The sequence below is a fragment of the Bemisia tabaci genome, chromosome 1 (assembly GCF_918797505.1).
Source record: "Bemisia tabaci chromosome 1, PGI_BMITA_v3".
In the NCBI taxonomy this organism is placed as follows: Eukaryota; Metazoa; Arthropoda; class Insecta; order Hemiptera; family Aleyrodidae; genus Bemisia; species Bemisia tabaci.
The window spans coordinates 64,576,551-64,595,694 of NC_092793.1; the positions used below are offsets into that span (position 1 = coordinate 64,576,551).

The following is a 19,144-nucleotide window of genomic DNA, read 5'->3' on the forward strand; positions in this document are numbered from 1 at the left end:
GATCAAACAAAAGATATTGTTTGGTTCCAATTTTTATTTATTCTGTGTTTATTTTCAGGTTCAGTATGCACTACTCTTCCTTCCACCCCCACAGAGTATGGGAACTATGATAGACATCACAAGGATTCTTCTTTTACCTCTCAGCAGCTTTGCGATTCAGGTGGTGTTGAAGCTGCAATAAAAGATATCAGACTTACTCTCCAACGCACCAGAACTCTTCCTTTACCTCCTCCTTTATCAAACGACATGATAGAAGAAAATCTTGAAACTCATCAACCAGTTACCCCCGTTTGGATACCCAGGTCTGTTCAGAGTACCTATAAGTCCCTCTATGTTAAAGAAACTTTGTTAGGAACCTGAGAGTCTTCAATTTAGTTAAAATTTTATGCACAGGGTCAATTTTATAATTTCAACAGTCATACAAGTAAGAATCGCTGAAATGAGCTGTAGAATTTATTTAATCCTTACAAGTCGATATCTTGGTAAAGAAGTGTAATAGGAAAAACCTTTTAATTAGTGTTATGAAATGAGAAACTAATGCTGCACACTAATTTTGAACTAAATAAAATTGGAAATGGTCAGGTTCCTGGCGTAGTCGTTTTGACTTGGGATGACTCTAACTTATCTTTTTGTCATCCATGTTTTTCCATTGTAAGGTTGTCAGAGGCTCTTGATCAGTGGAGAAGTAACATACCTCTTAACCAATCAGGAGCCAGGATTTTCTTGTGCGATTTTCAAGGGATGGGAAGAAAAAGGATTTCAGCACAACAAACGAACAGAATAGGTAGAAGTTTCGGCAGGTACAATAAAACTTCCCAAATTTAATTTATAAATTAGAAAATAACGGTTTCTGTCCACTTTAATTCACACTTCCTGCCCACAAACTAAACTGGAGTTGACTCGTGTCAAATTGAGCACCAGAGTCATTTTGGTGTATTATAAAAGGGGAGAGTTCTCCTGTGTATTAAATTTTTTGACAAAATTAAAAATACCATGTATCAGGAAAGGAAGTAAATGTGTGAGAAACCAAGCTCTAGCTAAAAAAATGAATGCCTAATTGGGCCTATGAGGAGATTATTGTTTTCTCTTGAGCGGGAAGTTCAAATTCACTGCTTATAGTGTAAATTACCAAAGTAATTTTCGAAGTTGGTAGTTATCACTGTAAGTTAATTTTGTTAGCTTCTGATATGTTCAACGTGTTTTGTGTGAAATTTTGATGAGAAAAAACCCCTCCAGGCCACACCCCGTGCAAGTGTGGTCCATTGGACGCTCTATCCTCCCGTTGGATGTCCCTAAGGCACTCTTCGAACGGCAGTCCCCAACCCCGGTCCCGGTAAAGCCGGCGCCCCTCAGGCCCCCCACTTGGGGGAGGGTCCCCCCATCCCCCGGGACCGATCTGCCGAAGCCATCATTGTACCCGGAGTCATGGGTGAAGGAGGAGAGCCTAGGCCCAGCTTGCGCCAAACCCTGCGGCAACCCCACGACAGGGCTCTGGAGCCGAGGACTGGAGGGCAGGGAGGGCAGACCAGCTACGTCTCGCTCAGCCCTCGAGGCACCCGATCTTATGCGGCCCCAGAAGGGGGCAGCCTACACATGACTCAGCTCTGCGGGTGCGTCGAACCCGATATCCCCACTTGGATAGCCTGCAGTAAAGAGGGCCAGAGACCCGAAGGTTTCTGACCCACAAGAGGCATTCGTTAACATCAAGGTTGTCCTTTTTGGCGGTGATCAGTTCTACGGATGGTTACACATTGAATGTTGTCCGCTGAGCTACGCACTGTAGTCTCCGCGTTATCCGAACTAATTGGGGCCGGGCTGGTTCGGATAATCGATGGAACACCAACACCAAATAATAGACAATGAATTAGAGCTCTTACCTCAGTTGCATTGGTTGAAAGTAGAATGTGATTCGGCGTTGCTTCTGTGCCGCAGCGTGTTTTTGAGCCGCCAGATCACACCAGTGATGGAGGAAAGACATATATGCAGCTGCATATTTCTCCTGTTCGGCAACACAATTAAGAGCATCCGTAAAAGTTTCGAAGCCGTCTGAGTGCAAGATGAACATTTGGTCCGGAACCTCCTCTTGTACTTCATCTGTGTCATCTTCCGGGTCAGCAACCATGTCAATAATTTCTTCGCCAGTGAGGGTTTGGATTGCGTCAGCTGCCATCCAGTTAGACACGTGTTTCTCTGTCAATTTTTCTGTCATCCGGAATCGCTGCAACAAATTCAATAATGTTTAAGGCAGCATTGTCTATATCGTCGTAATCTACCTTGTGATCAAGCAAACGTTTCCAAGATTTCACAAGAGTAAGTGGGGAAATATTATCCCTAGCATTTGAAAACCAATGGATGACATCTACAATATCAATGACTTTCAAGGCTGCCAGCGGATCTATGTTGGCAAAATTGTGCAAAATATTTATTTTAATTGGTTCTACAGAGTTGATATCGGCACTCAGTATCTCACCCACAATTCAGAGTCGTCAAACACTATGATGGGATTTGAATCGGTTCAGGAGCCCCTCTGACATTTCTATGTTTAGACCCTCTATCTTCGTTACAAAATGAGCCCATTTCTCTTTGAGTATGGGCCCACTCAAGGGGATGCCTTTTAATCTAGCGTCATTCATCCACATGTACAAGGCATCCTCCACTTTTTCATATTTGCCGGACTTCATGGACTTTCTCATTTCTGCCAAACAACTGTCAAACTGTTTTGTAGCTCATTGTTCTAGAGTTTTTCTTCTTTTCCTCCAGCCACTCACTGTGCTTTTTCCAACGCCAAATTCGTCTGCTATTTTCTTATTTGTTTGCTACAGTTATCACAGTCTTCTTTCTTTTCGTTGTCGATTGTAATTCTCCCCACACTCCTTCTGTCGCTTTCCTTTTGCTCATTTTTTTTTTACCGAACAGGATGTGAAACTATAGACCCAAAAAAACAAATAATATGACATGAACAAATAAAAAAATATGCGGAACGAAAGAAAACCGAAAAAAACCGAGCCCAAGACAAACTAATTAAACACGAACGGAACAAAACCGACGGAAAACCTAACTTAACTAAACTTAGCACAACGTCAAACTAAAGAAGTCACTCTGGACCCGGTCGGCAAGGTACTAATTAAATAACAAGCGCTGCCTTCCGGTTCACTACTCGACCTTTGCACTATCAGGTGTTGCACCCGACACAGTCCGGCACGGCCCGAAATTCGGCCGCGCGTGCTCGCCAAATCAGTTTGGATAATCCGGAGTTCGGATAATACTGTGTTCAGATAACCCGGAGACTACTGTATAACTACTCTGCATCTCAACGGATTTCAATGGACTTTTTTTTTAAAATGTTCCTCTTAAATAGAGCTTTCTATCTGTGTACAATGTATAGTTGTTTGGGCTTACTTGGCACTGGGCGGCCACAACGCGGTTTTTGGTAAACACAAAAAGTTGTGTTTGTATGAATTTCCTAATGAACCGTTAAAATCGCATAAGTGACACCCAGTGCTGGGTATACCTATTAACCTATGCACCATGGAAAAGCTGTATCAAGGGTGAAATTTTAAAAAAAAGATTATCTAATTAGAGTCAAATGCAGCAGGTTTATGAACTTATAAAAATTTTCACTTTAAATAATGGCAACGTTGCAACCTAGAAGCCTTAGCTAAAAAACTGTCTGATTCAGATGTCTGACTGTTCCTTGTAATGAATGGATCATTAGAGAGACCTGCCACACAATTAATTGAACGCCGTGAAGCCCTATTAGTGGTTTCTGATTGCATAAAAGCAACATTGGCCAACTTTGAGCGGTCGTAGCTCGGAAACTAGACCTTTTTCTGGGATGATCTTGTGTTCGTTAGAAAGGTGAACAGCTTAAGTTTCATTTAGATTGGTTTTTGTTCAGATTCCGTGGATTTCAAGACTGTAGTAAAATGAAAATTCCTACAAAAACAAATTTTTGTGTGTACCACAAGCTACAAGAACCGTGCAAATCCAAAAAAACTATACACAGTTGGACCGCATTTAACAGAAAAGAACCAAGCCACATCAGCTATTGCCAAACTTAACTGGGCAAGTTAATTTTTCACAAGAGAAAGTTTGTGTGAATTCCTTGGAAAATTGTAAGGAATTATAGTAAATTTCAAGCAATAATTTTGCAGTTTTCAGCAATAATTTTAGGTTTTTCAGTGAGAATTTGGGTCTTTATTAATCTTGAGAAGATGAGGTCTCTATCGATTTTCATTGTTGGCTTTATTTATCACATCAGGGTCACTATTTTGTCTTGAAGAATCGAGAATATTATTCCTGCTCAATCTAAACAGTGACAGATGTAAAAGGCAATTGAATTGGTACGGACAGAAGCACAAGAGAACAAGGTCTGGAGCCTATATCAGCTAATATTTTCGAACTGTTGTCAAACAACTTTTGATCTCAGCCACCTCCCTGATAAAATTTTAGCAAAAGTAAAGTCACTGATAATTTTGTTGTTTTTCTCCCTTCACAGGAAGAAGAGTGGACAAATCGTGTCAGGTGCAAGTGGAGATGAAGGTAATGTATTTTTGCTCAGCTCTATTTTGTGATGCTTTTTTCTTGTGAAAGTAGGAATATTATCTTAAAAAGTAAAAAGTAAGAAAATCATTTTCTTACATGAGAAGTACAGAAAATCCTGAATCTTGCAATCTACGAAGCACAAGAGACATCAGGTTAATCTCAAAGTTGAACATGGACATGTCTCAGAACAAATAGCAAAGTCATAATCGCACCCATAGAAATGACTACGTGCAAAACGGGCCATTTAGGGTTCGGGGCGGATACCTTTGAGACTTGCCCTATTCATTCATCTAACAATGCCCCATCTTTTCCCAAAGTTTCAAGCCCCCCAAAAATTTTGGGAAGACGCGGCGGGGGGTCAAAGTTATAAACCGGCAAAATTTTCGCGAATTCATTACTCGAAAACCAAGAAGTTTTGGAAAACGCGGTTTAAACGAGCGTATTCAGCGTGACGAGAGCTTTCAGAAACTGTATAACATCATAGAGTTTTGTCAACTTCAGCTTGAGTTATCGACTCCGAAGCACCGGAACACTCGAAAAAGACCCCTTATTTTTTAACGTTTGGGCCGATTTAAAAAATGTTATTTTTTTATTTTGATGAAAACTGATATGTTGTTTCTGACTCTCTGTAGCCCCTCTAGCTCTTTACCGCATGCTGGGGAAATGTTTTGGTCGCGAGTTATAAGAGCGAAAAGGAGCGAAGGTCGGGAAAATCGGCTATTTTAAACTGCGCGCGCGGCGTTGATCGGAAGGAAAACGTCCCCTCCCTCTCAGTTCGGCGAATCACACTCCTCTGCGGACCTCGCATTGTTGCCACATGTCTCCTGATTCGTCGCCGCGCGACCTAACCTAGCTTTGACCCCCCGCCGCATCCCCATAAAATTTTTGGGGGGCTTGAAACTTTGAGAAAAGATGGGGCATTGTTAGGTGAATGAATAGGGCAAGTCTCAAAGGTATCCGCCCCGAGCCCCAAATGGCCCGTTTTGCACGTAGTCCTTTACAATTTTAGGATTGTTTAATAGTGTGATCATGCCATCTTCATCTACTTATAGCCCGAGGCTTCTGAGGAATCGGTCAGATTGCATTGAAAGTAGAGTGAAAATAGGTTTGTGATCCAACAAAGGGAGTTTCCCAACTGAAATTTATCTTCGGGATCTTACTGGAGATGGAGGTAACCCGTATTTTCTTGCTTTTCAAATGAAGTTTGAAAGGCTCAGAAAGCTATCCAGTCAGGGAAATGGAGGGTAGCAATGGTTCCATGCGTAATGACTGATGTTTCCAAATTCATCTTACATAAATTATCTGGGATTCATTCTTACTATATTGAATGGCACTTCATAGGAAACACTAAAATTATGGCGTGTATACCGTTAAACAGGAAGTTAAGAATAACACCTTTTGCCTTCAGATGTATAATTAAAGATGAAAGAACAGGAATTTTTCCTTTTCATCGGTTTTTCAATTTTGTCCAGGAGGAACTGATGAAGCTGACACTGACTTGGAAACAGACCGTCTTTTGGGTCAGCAAAGGACTGACGACCAAGGTTTCTTTGATGATGAAATGGTATGATTTTTTCCTAACTTCTTTTATTTCATTATTAATTTTTTCATTATCATTTATATCTTAACTAAATCCTATCTGTATCTATGACTGTTCGTACGAAAATTAGTCGCGCTTTTGTGGAAATCGTGATACAGTTCAGTAACTTTCAAGGGTCAAACTAAATATTATTATAGCGTTGCAGGTCAAAGAAACAATTTCGTAGTAGAACCAAAATGATGGTTTTTAAAAATGGCAGCCCAGCAAGTTATTTAAACCCCCCTATCTCAGCGCTCTACTAATAATTTGTTTTTCTTCTTCTAAGGTATTCTTAAGTTGAGGAAAGTTGAGTTGCAGTTCGCTCAGATGCTCATTACATTTGGCAACTCTGCAATTAGCTGGGTACCACTATTTACGTTTGACAACCCTGCAAAGAGCTGGTGGGTTCAGAGAAGTATAGGGCAACTGGACCTAACCTAACCTGGACACACCAGGCGCGTGCCACAACGGCAGCTTACAGGGGTGTCCCCTCCATAAGCGTTAGTTTTGTTATTCTATGGTGTTGACAGCTCATCTGGTTCATCTGAGCCGTAGACAAGTTTCAACTTGATCGTCGCCGGCTCTCATTTGCTGTTTCCGCAGAGCTCCGCTGCTCGAGTGTCTATCGACTGCACATAGTTCTGTTTGACAGAACGCAGTAGCCCGGCTAGCGCATTAAATCAAACGAAACCACACATAGTTTTGTCTGCTTTACTTTGTCATCCTCCATTCTCAGTTTTATGATTTTTCATACACTGCTCCTACGGGATGAAAGGAGTTTTTTAGGGATATAATTATAACTCTGATTAGCTTAAGTGATGGAAAACCCAAATCCATCAGAATCTGGAAATAAAGTTTTGGCGCTTAGTTCCGTTTGATAGAAATACGTCCAATTTCATTATTCAATCCTTAAAAATCGTCAGAATCCACATTTATAGAATTCTCAATTTTTGATAAGCAATTGATCCATGGTCTTTGAATGTGTAATAGCTAAATTCACTGGGGTCATTCCCATGTCAGAACAACCAGGTTCAAAACCCAGCCCTCCCTCCCCATTTTGACTCATACATGACGTACAGGGTTTAAACACCACATCTACCATTCCCTGAATGAATGTTTGTGAACCAATTTTCCTGGTGGAAAGCGAATATACCTCTTAAAAAGTGAGCGGAAAGTTACTGAAATGACCATCATTTAGAGAAAATTCATTCACTTTTAAGATTAATGATTTTTTTGCCATTCATTATTCAAAGTTAATTTTGGCCCATACTGAACATTTCAGGGTGTCTAGCGACCGGGAAAGTCAGGGAAAGTCAGGGAGAAGTCAGGGAAAGTCAGGGAAAGTCAGGGAAGAAGAACACAAAACCGGGAGAGAAGCGAACTCCCGTCGAAGATCGCGATTTTTTGCATAACTTTACGGCGCTTCGATATTTAGCCGTGCAGCGCTCTCTCCTGGTCTGAGGTGCCATCTGAACCGTTAGTACTGACATAGAATAAAGAGACTACGTAGCGTAGTCTCTAAGAGAATACGTAGCGTAGTCTCTTTATTCTATGGTGCTAACCAGTGGTGCTCCCTCTCTCTATCGCTTTGTTGCGTCCGCGACGCCTCCTTTAGCGTCCACGACACCTCTGGAAGTGTCCGCGATATCTCTGGAAGTGTCCGCGACGCCTTTTGAAGCGTCCACGACGCCTTTAAAGCGTCCGCGACACCTCTTTTAGCGTCCGCGACACCTCTGGAAGTGTCCGCGACGCCTTTTGAAGCGTCAACGACGCCTTTAAAGCGTCCGCGACGCCTCTTTTAGCGTCCGCGACACCTCTGGAAGTGTACTATTCTTTCCTCTATTTATTTAATTATCGAAGTTGCAAATTTCTATAAGGTTTTTTGAAGTAGTAAGCAAAGATCTTCCAAAGCATTACCATTAAGTACAAATTATGATGGTATAGTGGAAGGAAGAAAGGAATCTTTTTTATGAGAGTCTATGTTGACACCCAAGGACCCTAGAAAGGTTTTTATTCTTGAAATGTTATCCATTGCTTTGAAGGGTGGAAAACATCATACAGACTGAAAGGAAATTTTGGTAAAAGGTCATGGAAAGTCAGGGAGAAAGAAAATTCGATAGGTCAGGGAAAACCTTGAAAGTCAGGGAGAATGAAAAGAAAAATTTGCTAGACACCCTGCACTTTATCAACCGAAATTGAGAATAGAATCTTGAACGAGTATCCGGTCATCCTCTTAATTATCTTTTTGAATCTTTAAAAATTATTCTTTTGCCTCTCTCTTAATCTGGTTTGCTGAATGCCCCTCTTGTATTTGGCGATTTTCACTGATGCATACCTTTTTGTGTCAAAAGCAATCACGACACAGATTGTTGGCATGTGTAAAAATTTTATTCTGTTGTTTCAAGGGTGTCTCCTGATGAGATTAGCAAAATCCCCTGTCTATGGATTTTTATTTTAACCATCTCAAGTCATTTAGAGGGTCCTAAAACTTAGGTTTGGGGTAATTTTGGCCTCCAAACCTCGCCCATCTCAACTCTAAGGATTCTTAAAACCCTTTATTGGGACTCTTTTGAGTCACTATTTACACTTTCATTCATATTCTCTGCAGTTGTTGATGGATTTGAGCCTTTGAACAATTTTTTATCATATGGTGTGATCTCTTAAGAAAATAATTCAAGGTCACTGAATCATTTTCTGACATTGAAAAGAAAAAAGAAATTGTTTAAGATTCGGCATTAATTTTCATTTTCAGCCGATTGAAAGAAAAGAAATGCACTCAACGATAAGCTCGCAGAGCATGTACTTGTCTTCCTGAAAAGTTTCTAGTCCTTTTTATTATTGGTGCTTTTTTCTTGCTACTGGGGCAAGTGGCCAAGAGTTCTGTTTCTGTTGGTTTAAGTTCTTATTTTATCTTTTTTCTTTTTCTCATCATGTAAGTCTAGCTCATTTTTTCACTCCCTTCTTCATGCCTCCAAACGAGACAACCCCTGACCCTGGGGGTTCCTCACCCCAAACTCCTCTCTCTGATAATGAAAATTCAGAAACACCCGTCGTAGTTAGTAACCCGACACACCCATCTTTAATCTAAATTATGACAATACTACAACAAAGATCTCCAGAATTGTCAGTACTCAAGACCAATCTAACCTTAAACAAGTCAACCCTGTGGCGACAAAAAAAAAAGAAAAGAAAAAAAAGGAGAATAACCCCCCTCTTCTCAGAAGGGAGGGTTTGGAGGGGAAGAAGAAAAAGATGACAGACAAGGGCAGACTGGCCAGACCTGTCAAGATTCGGCCAGACCGTAACTCTTTCCCTTGTCTGAAGAAAAATAATGAGACAACCCCTAGGGCTAACTTGCCAGACCGTGCCTCTTGCTTTAAGGAAAGGTAGATAGACGAAGAGGAGGATTGAAGGAGCTGATTGGCCGGACCAATCAAGCCAAGCAGCCAGACCAAGCCTCTTGCTCTTTCGGAAGAAAAAAAATGGAATAAAGACGAAACAAAGGTAAAATAAAGTGAGACCCGGGGCGGGGGGCTAATAAAAAATATAACAATAATGATAGGGGAGGAATGACAAAATAGCCAAATGCGCTCATAATAAATCAGTTTTTATATCAGGAAAATAGTACAAGAAACAATGGGGATAAACCAGTGGCTTGACAGTAATAAAAAGAGAGAGAGGAAGGAATAGAAGTAGAACGAGAAACCGACTGACTATAGTAAATTGTACAGGTCCGGCTAAACTGTACTACAGAAATAAAGATAAAAGGAACTAGTCAGGATAACGAACTACAATAATGAACACAGAGGATTTGTCGAGCAGGCCATGCCGTGGGCCTAAGCGAACACAGGACGCAACACTGAAGAATGAGTAATTCAAAAAAAAGAAGACTCTCACCCGCAAATCGACCGGAGCGGAGCTCATGAAAATAAATCTAGTTGGCCCCAAAAGGGGACCAACTCACAGAGAAAATGTACTCACATTTTGATGGGATATAAGAGAAATTCCGGAAACGGAAATGGAAAAGCTCACTCTTCGCACATCTGCAGCTCGAATACGGGAATCTGTCTTCTCACGCGCAGACGCCCAGAACCCAACGGCGGGAAAAATTTGAAATGTAGGAGTGAGTGGGGAGAAGGAGGGGGGACCCACTGTACAAAATATCCAATTGACTACCTTCTCAAATCTACAAAAACCTACCTGACCGACTTAGCCAACAACTACAACAACAAGAAAATCGAACTCCGTGCGCCACGGCCGCTCTCGCAGATCTAATTTTGCAGTGGCGACAAGGGAAGCTCACAGCCTCCGGAGCGCCTTGGGCCCGTGTTGGAGGTAGCTGAAACAGCACACTGCCCTGTCGCCGAAGAAACAAGTGTTTTCTAGCGGAAAAGGACAGGCGCTGACCCTATCTCTCACTCTGCCCGGAAACGCTGCGGGAACTTCCGAGGGTACGAGGGCTGTCCCAAAAGAAACCGGACTTTTGTCATAGAGGGCGAACCGAGCGTCGTAATGAAGTTTTCTTGGGCTTGTTTGAAAGCTGATAAGCTACTGAAGATGCTTGTTTTTACAGAATGCAAAAATTCGTATTGGTAAGGAAACTACACGCTTTGGAATAAAGGAAAGTCAAACTCGAGTTGCGATTTTTGTCTTCATCTCAAGACAAATTTAGATACAACTTTAAAAAAACCCAGGTTTTAAGTTAAAAACTTCGTTGCTCTCTTATTCAAATGCTTAAAAATAAGGAAATTAACATTTTAAGCAGCTTACCAAGTCATCACCTATCCCCTTCAAAATACTTGCCAGCTTTGTCGATGCATTTTTGCCACCGTTTCTTCAATTGGGAGAAACACTGTTAGAAATCCTCAGATTTGATTGATCGCAATTCCTATAGGGTGTTCTCTTGGATTTCCGGAATGGTTTGAAAACGTCGACCTTTCAAGGTAAATTTAAGTCGTGGAAATAAGAAAAAATCACACCGAGCCAGGTCAGGTCACCTTGAAGGAATTGCGATCATTCAAACCTGAGGATTTCCAACAGTGTTTCTCCCAGTTGAAGAAACGGTGGAAAAAAATGCATCGATAAAGCTGGCAAGTATTTTGAAGGGGATAGGTTATGACTTGGTAAGCTTTTAAGCATTTGAATAGAGCAACAAATTTTTAACTTAAATCTTGGGTTTTTCTTAAGTTGTATCTAAATTTGTCTTGAAGTAAAGACAAAAATCGCAACTCGAGTTTGACTTTCCTTCATTCCAAAGCGTGTAGTTTCCTTACTAATACGAATTTTTGCATTCTGTAAAAACAAGCATCTTCAGTAGCTTATTAGCTTTGAAACAAGTCCAAGAAAACTTCATTACGACGCTTGGTTCGTCTTCTATGACAAAAGTCCGGTTTCTTTTGGGACAGCCCTCGTATTTCCCTGCTCACCACAACCTTTTATTCGCTAGGAAAGCCTATGTCATCATAAACATTCATGAAATCCAATATGATGACCATAACCTAGGTCTTTATGTAGTATCTATTAGTAAACCAGGGACAAGCAACAAGCATGTTACCTTAATAGGAGAACTCTAGTTCAAGAATAAAATTCAATAGACCAAAAAAAAAACGAGAAAGTAAACAAGGACCTTATCAACTTGGAAATGTTTTCGAGTCAACAAGCCAATATCTTACTGAATAACTCAAACCACTGTCTTCCCTATGAATCAGCTAGGACGTTTACCCCTCTCCCCCTCAAATATATTACGAAAATAGTCAATATTGTCCATACGCGAATAAGAATAGAGTCAATAGGCACATACCTTAAGGAGAAGTACAATAAAATTATCAGTGTAAGAAGAATTTACAAAAAAATTGGCCTTCGGCCCATTTATGCGCGGTGCCTCTCTCCACGAACCGGCACCGGCGGGCATATGGGGGGGGGGGGGGGGGGGGGCTCGGCCCGCCCACCGCTTCGCGGTGTGGTGCAGAGACAACACATAAACTTTCTAGTTCAAGTCGGCGTTTCGCGCCGGCCTCGTAAAAGGTCGCAAAGTCAGCATCAAGGCACGGCTTTAACATGGAATCTTTAATTGAACTAGGTACTGATCTATTTCTCATTGCCGTAACTATTTTCAAAATGATCTTAATATTAAAATAAAAAAATGAGTTTAGTGACTTATTTGGACCTAGAATCATGATGCGGGATTTATAGAGCCAGTAATACTTAAGGCGTGTCAGCGGGATTTGGACCCCAGTCTTATCGGCATGCAGGCGTGTGATTGATTCATACTATGTGAGTACCTAAGTGGTCGTCTAATTTTGCATGATATATACGGAGTAATTTTAGAGATAATACATTTGAAATCCTAGGTTTCACCTGATCCAAAGCACTTGCTGCTAATACTCAGGAGTGTTTCGACTCATTTATTGGAGGATTGACCATTTGCTATTGGCCCCTCTTCAATTTTGAGATAAGTCCAAAAATCATTTAGGAACTTACATGAATGATCCAGATGGTGATTTGTGCAAATTCCAAGGAATTAAAGGCCTTTCTACAAAATCTGCAGTTCGTCAAAGTGAGCTTTCCGTGTGAATTTGATAAAAATCAAGTTTTAGCCCTAGCCCCCCCCCCCCCAACTTTGGCGTACCCCATAATCACTTAATGTGCATAAAGAGAACATAGATAAGGTTCTCCATGCAAAATGAAATTGAACAAATAGAACTTGAGATATGGCTGTACACAGAAAAAGGGTACACTGACGGACAGACATACATTATTTCAAGTATGGTTTTTTTTTTACTCTAGGCACCTTAAAACGCCTAGAAATGATGAAATTTCAATTTTTCTTTTTTTTTGGACGATGACAATACTTCTACCCGCGAGGGGACCGAGAAAGTAAAAACAAAAGGTAATGCTATAATCCCAACCTCAAAATTAGATGTCCTTTGGCCAGGCACTGTCTGACCTGATTTTCTTTATATTTTCTTCTCACAATGCACCATTTCCCCATACATTTATAGTTGTACAAAGTTATTAAGTTAGTAAGTTATTTATAGTTATATAGTTTATAGTTCTATAAAGTTCAGAATCCTTTAGAGGTAACCCGAATCCAAGATGGCCACCAGAAATTTCCGCATTTGGGTCCAAACTCCGGTAGATACCGTTTTGTATGGAGTGGGGTGTCCTTCATAGGGTATTTTTGGTCTCAACATCAAGGTCAAGAACTTAAGACAGGTCCATTAAAGCCAAAAAATTCAATATGGTGACCAAAATGTCTGCTGTTACGGAGCTAATTATTTCATCGAGGCTCATATTGACAAGTGAGGTGTCCCTACATAGGTTCTTTTGGGTTGTAGATTCCATAAATGAGGTCCTAACAACATAATATGTTCATTGAAGTCCTCTAAAAACCAAAATGGTGACCAACATGGAGCTGCCCCTTTTGGAACTGAGTTTGATAGAAAAGCCCCTCCCAAAGGACCTCAAAAACCCTTTTTTGGAATATTTTGAGGTTCTTAGGGAGAGGCAGATGGGTTGGGAAGCCAAGATTGCTCGAAACTTCAGTTATAGGATCCCCTCGATGACTTGAGATGGTTAAAATAAAAAGGACAGGAGATTTTTACTACTCTTAGCAGGGGATACCCTTTGGCAGACATCCATATGATGAATCGCCGTAGGTGAAGGGCTATGTAGTTTTTGATAGCCTCTCCTCCCATGGAGTGTGATCCAAGTTGCAAATTAAAGAGTTTGGGTCAATTTGGCTCCTTTTTTGTACCGGGCGGTCCCTGTATTTTACACTTTAAAGTAATCATTTGTGGATTTGCTTTTACTGAAAAAAAGTCTGACTTACTTGTATGCAGTTTAGTCAAATAGTGCACCATTTTCATCCATGACCAAGTTTATCTCCTAGTCGCTTTCAGGGACACCGCACTCAGTGATAATTGCTTGCCGTCCCGCAGGGGCTAATGTGTGCATGGACAGCTTCAGTGATGAGTGTAGACTATGACTCACAGTCACCCTTGGTCGGACATAGAACGAATCGTTTTGTTAGTCGCTACTTTTCTCAAGAATGCTTTTTGCCCGGCTTTCGCCCCAGATGGGATGGCATGCATCAAATCTAAAATTCCAGCACTAGACAATATGGGGTGCCAGGGCTGGATTAACCGTAGGGGCAAAGTGGGCCTGTGCCCACAGCGGCAAATGAAAAAAAAGCAGAGCCCTGGTTCTTAGGTTCCGAATTCATATTCAGTATTACAGCTAGGTGTCCCATTGAGTTTTTGAATACATATACGTTCTGTGTTGCCTGCCAGCCCCTTGTAGTGTGTCAAATGATGAAATTCGCCAATATTTTAATGATATACGTTGATTTAATTCAAGCAACTTTTCCAGTTCACAGAAAAGGATCAAGTCTGTAAGGACATATATGAGAGAGAATGTGATTTTCAGAATTGACGGGTTTTGGTTTTCCTCTCTTCATTAGCCTATGATGAGGGTAAAATTAAAACGTGGTTGTGTGTTAGTTACTTTTGAGCTTCTTGAAACGAACTTTGCTAGATTTGTAGTCGCCTAAAAGTACTTTTAAATTGTAAAAAAAAAAAAAAAAAAAAATAGAACATAATGATTAGCTTTTGTACTGTGAGGAGCCAAAGGGAGGGGAAGTTTAACTTAGACGCCGCTATAATTCAAGTAAGAATGCATTTTTACATTGAAATTTTGATGATATTTAAAAGTCCATGGAGACTAGTTTTCCAGTGAAGTTTTGCAAAATCGGCTGATACAATCTATAATAGCAGTCATTTATAGTTTTTTATGAGTCAAGGGAATGATGAAATACTTAATTTGTGAAAATTTGTTGAAAATACACTCATCTAAGGGTAAATGTGTGGACCAAAAATATAATTGTTGTGTTCGCTTCTCCTACCAGGAGTTCACGAAGCATTGTGCAGGTAATTTTTTTAGAAAAAATATTTCAATTAACCTTTATTTTCAACTTTCCTTGAAGTTTAACGTTTTTAATTATTTTGGTATCCACTGGTATCTATTCAGAATTGGAAAAAACCTAAATCCAGAATATCATCCAGAAGCCTATTGAATAACTCTAACAATTGTGCTAGTGGAGACAGAACACCTGCTTCACCTCTGTCATCCCCTCTGACTCCTCCTACTTCCAATACCAATAATATGGGCAAGGTTTGTCCTCTTTTTTTGTTTTGTTGTATCTTTTTCTGTAGATAACTGGATTTTAGAGTAATTGGACGCTTAAATTTATCCCATGAGTTTCATTTTGCTGCTTTCTACCTTCAACTTAAAAGTTGTAACTTGCTTTCACATTTACTGCTTTTCCAGCCTCTAACAGTGTATATATTATGTATTCTTTGCGCCCTCGGTATTCAAAAGTCCTAATTTTGTCTGCAATTTAGTTCCCCTCAGCCAAGGAGTATGAAGTCTTTTTATAAGAAGTTTAAATGTGTAGGAGGATGTTGTATTTTGACCTTTGCTTAGTTTGCGTTTGTGATGCCATTTTCTATTGAAAATATAGTCTCATGTATGATTCATCAGAATAATTCTAATCCAGTGAAGTTCTTCGGGATCTTGAATTACTAAAATAATTGCCCCACACACTACCTTCAAATGATTAGAGACTTGATTTGTTCGCAATCTCTTTATCATAGACGTACAGGGTGATCTAAAAATCCCTCCTACATCTATTTTTTATCTAATCTAGGTAAATATTTGAAACTTAAGGGATATTCCTATGTTAAAGGGAATCTCTTTTTTTTCGTCTTTTTTTTCTGTTGGTTCAATGGCTCATATCCCTGTGGGGCCTACAGCTAACCACAGACAAATTGAAATGACATAGAGGTGTTTATGTGATAAAAGTGGTATAATTTAGATTGAGGGGTGGGTTGGAAAGAGAAAAGGGGGATTTGGAGAAATGTTAGAGGAGCTAAACTATCACCATCTTTGCACCATAAGGCTCATTAAGGTGACTTCCAAAGAAACTGAGCCCTGGAAAACAGACAAAAGGACTTGTAGGAAGAGATTGTTCGGGAGTTGGATGATTGTGTGATGATGAAGTTGAGAGAAAGTTTTGATGATTCCTAGGCGTAAACCTAAGTGGTCTCCTCCAACTGATATTTAAGTATGAGAGGGTTTTTTCATAGCGAAAAAAAACGAGCTAAAACGTTGCAATTTATCCCAAGAACTCTTCATGACTCCTATAGTCTGTCCAAGATAGGAAGGACCGTAGAATGGCTGAATTAATTACACTATTTTGCAGGGTGGGGTTGTCTAGACCCTTCTCAACTGGACAGCTTTATGCAATAAGGAACTAGGGTCAAATTTCCGATTTTCGTCTTATGATGAATTCCGTATCAGGAGGGTATTTACGCACTAATGAGGAAAAGAAAATCTTCAAAAACAATTTTAATCCCTCTTCAGCGACCCTGGAAAAATTAGCCACTGCAGGATCCTGCAAGGCTCATCTTGCAATGGAGCACTAGACAAGGTACGAATTGAAGTATTCTGACACATGTTTCCTAATCAGAATTTCACGTAGAGCACGATTCGCGCACCGAAAACTAATGAAGCAAACTCCAAACGAAGATATTAACGTTTTTATTTCACATTGGTTACGAGGAATTTGAACTACACGCTAACAAGAAACTCGAAGCTCTACGTGAGTCAAATCGCGCACTACAACGGTTTCAACAAGCTTCTTAATCGAGTAATGTTCATTTCCCACCATGTGTTGTTCAAACTATAAGCAATTTGCTACAGCTGAGCCAAAGCGTCAATATTGAGGTTGCCAGATTTTTATATCGCAGAGACTGTCATTATAACGTTTAGCGCACGATGTGAATGACGCAGAGCATTGAGTTTTCATGAGCGGGTGGTTTGAATTCACGCATCAAGAATCATTAAATATCTTTGGAAGAAGTTGATTTCGGTGATTTTTGTTGTGCGCGCAAGCCCGCCACAAGGGGGGGGGGGGGGGGGATATTGGGTCCCTGGCACCGGGGCCCGGGCCCTGGAGGGGCCCGTGACGCAGGTGACAAACCACTACGAATTCATGTGTAACCCTTGTTTCGTAGGGAAAAGTGAAAAAATTACCCTAAAAATTCCGCAAAAGGTGAATATAGTTTCAAAAACACGCTAGGGCACTATAAAATTTTCTTACTTTTTTAGAGATTTTCAAGATTTTGAGTATACGTAGAATGATATTTTTAGTAACTGTGTTTCATTTTCTTCCGTTGTCGGATGCTAAGAGGCTCCTTTCTGGGCATCCTCGACTTCAATGGCTTAACTCCCTTGCCATAGACGTACGAAAGGGGAGTCCAGGGGGTCCGGCTCCCCATAGAATTGAAAATTATCATCTGCCCCCTCAAAAAAAAAATTTATACATGTTTTGAATGCAACAATTCGAAAGTTTTTGGTGCTGAAAGTAAACAAAAAGGCGTAATTATTCTGCAGAAATTGATGGAGAATCTCCATCATAAGAGCTTCATAATGCGTCCAAATAGATTTAAAATTTCAAAAATTTCCCGAGGGAGGGGCCAACCCCCCCCCCCCCCTTTGGCTGGGGGCCTGGGCCAGAAAATTGGTATCCAGGGCCCGAGATGGGATGTGGCGGGCCTGTGTGCGCGTCGTATGCCACGTGAAATGTTAGTTAAGATATATAACAGAATATACATATATCAGAATGCTGAAATTCGTACCTTTCCAGTGGTCCATTGGGAACTATACCATGGTTTCCTATTGCGTAATGCGAAACTCGGATTTCCCATTTTGCCATTCGGAGCTATAAGCAGGACAGCTAGCGCTCGGGATAGAGCGCCGGAAAGGTGAATCAACGACAAGATCAGACATTCAGACATTCAATCGTCAGCCATTTTTGTCTCGTGAATGTGATAGACTTACGAATTTTGAGTAGTGGTTTGTCCAAGTGTGCACGCAAAGAGGCAAGAACTCAAGAAGGCCAGAGAAGTGTATTCCAAAAAGGACCTAGAAAACGACAATTTTATTGATTTAGGACAAAAGCGTGGGCAACACTAGGTTGCTTAATGAAATAATGCGGCCATGTAATTTTCTCAATGATTGGCTGAACTGGACGTTTTTATGCTAAAAGAAACTGTACGCCATTTTCAAACTTTTCAGTCGAGCATGTTCGACAAAAACCAGTGGCGATTCCTTACTAATGAACCGATTTTCGTTTACTTTGGCTTATTTGAAAGCTGAGGAGCTCTACGCGTCGCCAAAACTCCGAAAAAATGCATATAAAGCGAGGTATAGGGGATTTTGCACGTAGGTCTCTTTGATTTATTGCACTATCCGGATACTGAATTAAATCGAGAGGAGCTTTATCCATTCGACGGATTCGGCAATGCAATGCCCGGTTACGTTCGCCGCGACCGGTTAATCGATCTCAGTGAATCTTGGTACCGGGGGGTATTTTTGGGCAGGGAAAGTCGATTTTCTGGTCCAATTTCGAAAATCCAAGATGGCGGATGTGGCCTATAATGCTATCTCGTCTCCTGTTCGATCGATCTCAGTGAATCCAAGTAACAGGGGATATTTTTGGGCGGAAACTCGAATTTCTGGTCCAGTTTCGAAAGTTCGAACATCCAAGATGGCGGATGTGGTCTAAATTGCTATCTCGGCTCATGTACAGTCGATTTTTGTAAAACTTTTAACTTTGTATCTGTCGGCATTTTTGAACGGGAAACTCGAATTCCTAACCGAATTTAGAAAATTTGAAAATCTTTTAAGTGACCCCGTACTCTCCTTATGGGAAAGTGCACCACGATCGATTTTTAATTTTTTTAATGAATTCAATTCATCTCGAGATGCTGATCAAAAGTGATCATTGCGCCAACTTTCTACGATGCACCGTTTTCGCACAATACGCCCAGAATGCTTCAATTTTTCAGCGATAAAGAGTCAAGAAGAAGAAGGCATTCGAGAACACAGGTCTGATGTGAATAAAGAAATACGTAGCGAGTGTCTGTCTCCTTATCTATTCCTGCCTACTCTGGGGCT

At 40.7% G+C, this 19,144-nt stretch overlaps 2 protein-coding genes across 9 annotated transcripts in view; one reads left to right on the forward strand and one right to left on the reverse strand.

Annotated features, from left to right (window-relative positions):
- LOC140225717 (uncharacterized) overlaps nt 1-15,141 on the reverse strand; it is a 47,294-nt gene extending 32,153 nt beyond the window's left edge. Inside the window, exons 1-2 of the mRNA XM_072305521.1 lie at nt 13,956-15,141; nt 1,878-2,218 (exon numbers count right to left, since the gene is read on the reverse strand). Of these exons, the coding sequence (XP_072161622.1) occupies nt 1,878-2,209 (332 nt within the window). The 5' untranslated portion in view covers nt 2,210-2,218; nt 13,956-15,141. The remainder of the gene's footprint in view (nt 1-1,877; nt 2,219-13,955) is intronic.
- The window catches only part of LOC109040282 (uncharacterized), a 105,645-nt gene that overhangs the window by 44,645 nt on the left and 41,856 nt on the right, over nt 1-19,144 (forward strand). For 6 of the 8 annotated variants that reach the window (XM_072305371.1, XM_019056161.2, XM_019056163.2 and 3 more), the window contains exons 13-16: nt 59-302; nt 4,499-4,542; nt 6,018-6,109; nt 15,152-15,295. In XM_072305371.1, coding sequence (XP_072161472.1) covers nt 59-302; nt 4,499-4,542; nt 6,018-6,109; nt 15,152-15,295 — 524 coding nt within the window. The remainder of the gene's footprint in view (nt 1-58; nt 303-4,498; nt 4,543-6,017; nt 6,110-15,151; nt 15,296-19,144) is intronic. The other 2 variants (XM_072305381.1, XM_072305383.1) reach the window with 1 other exon arrangement.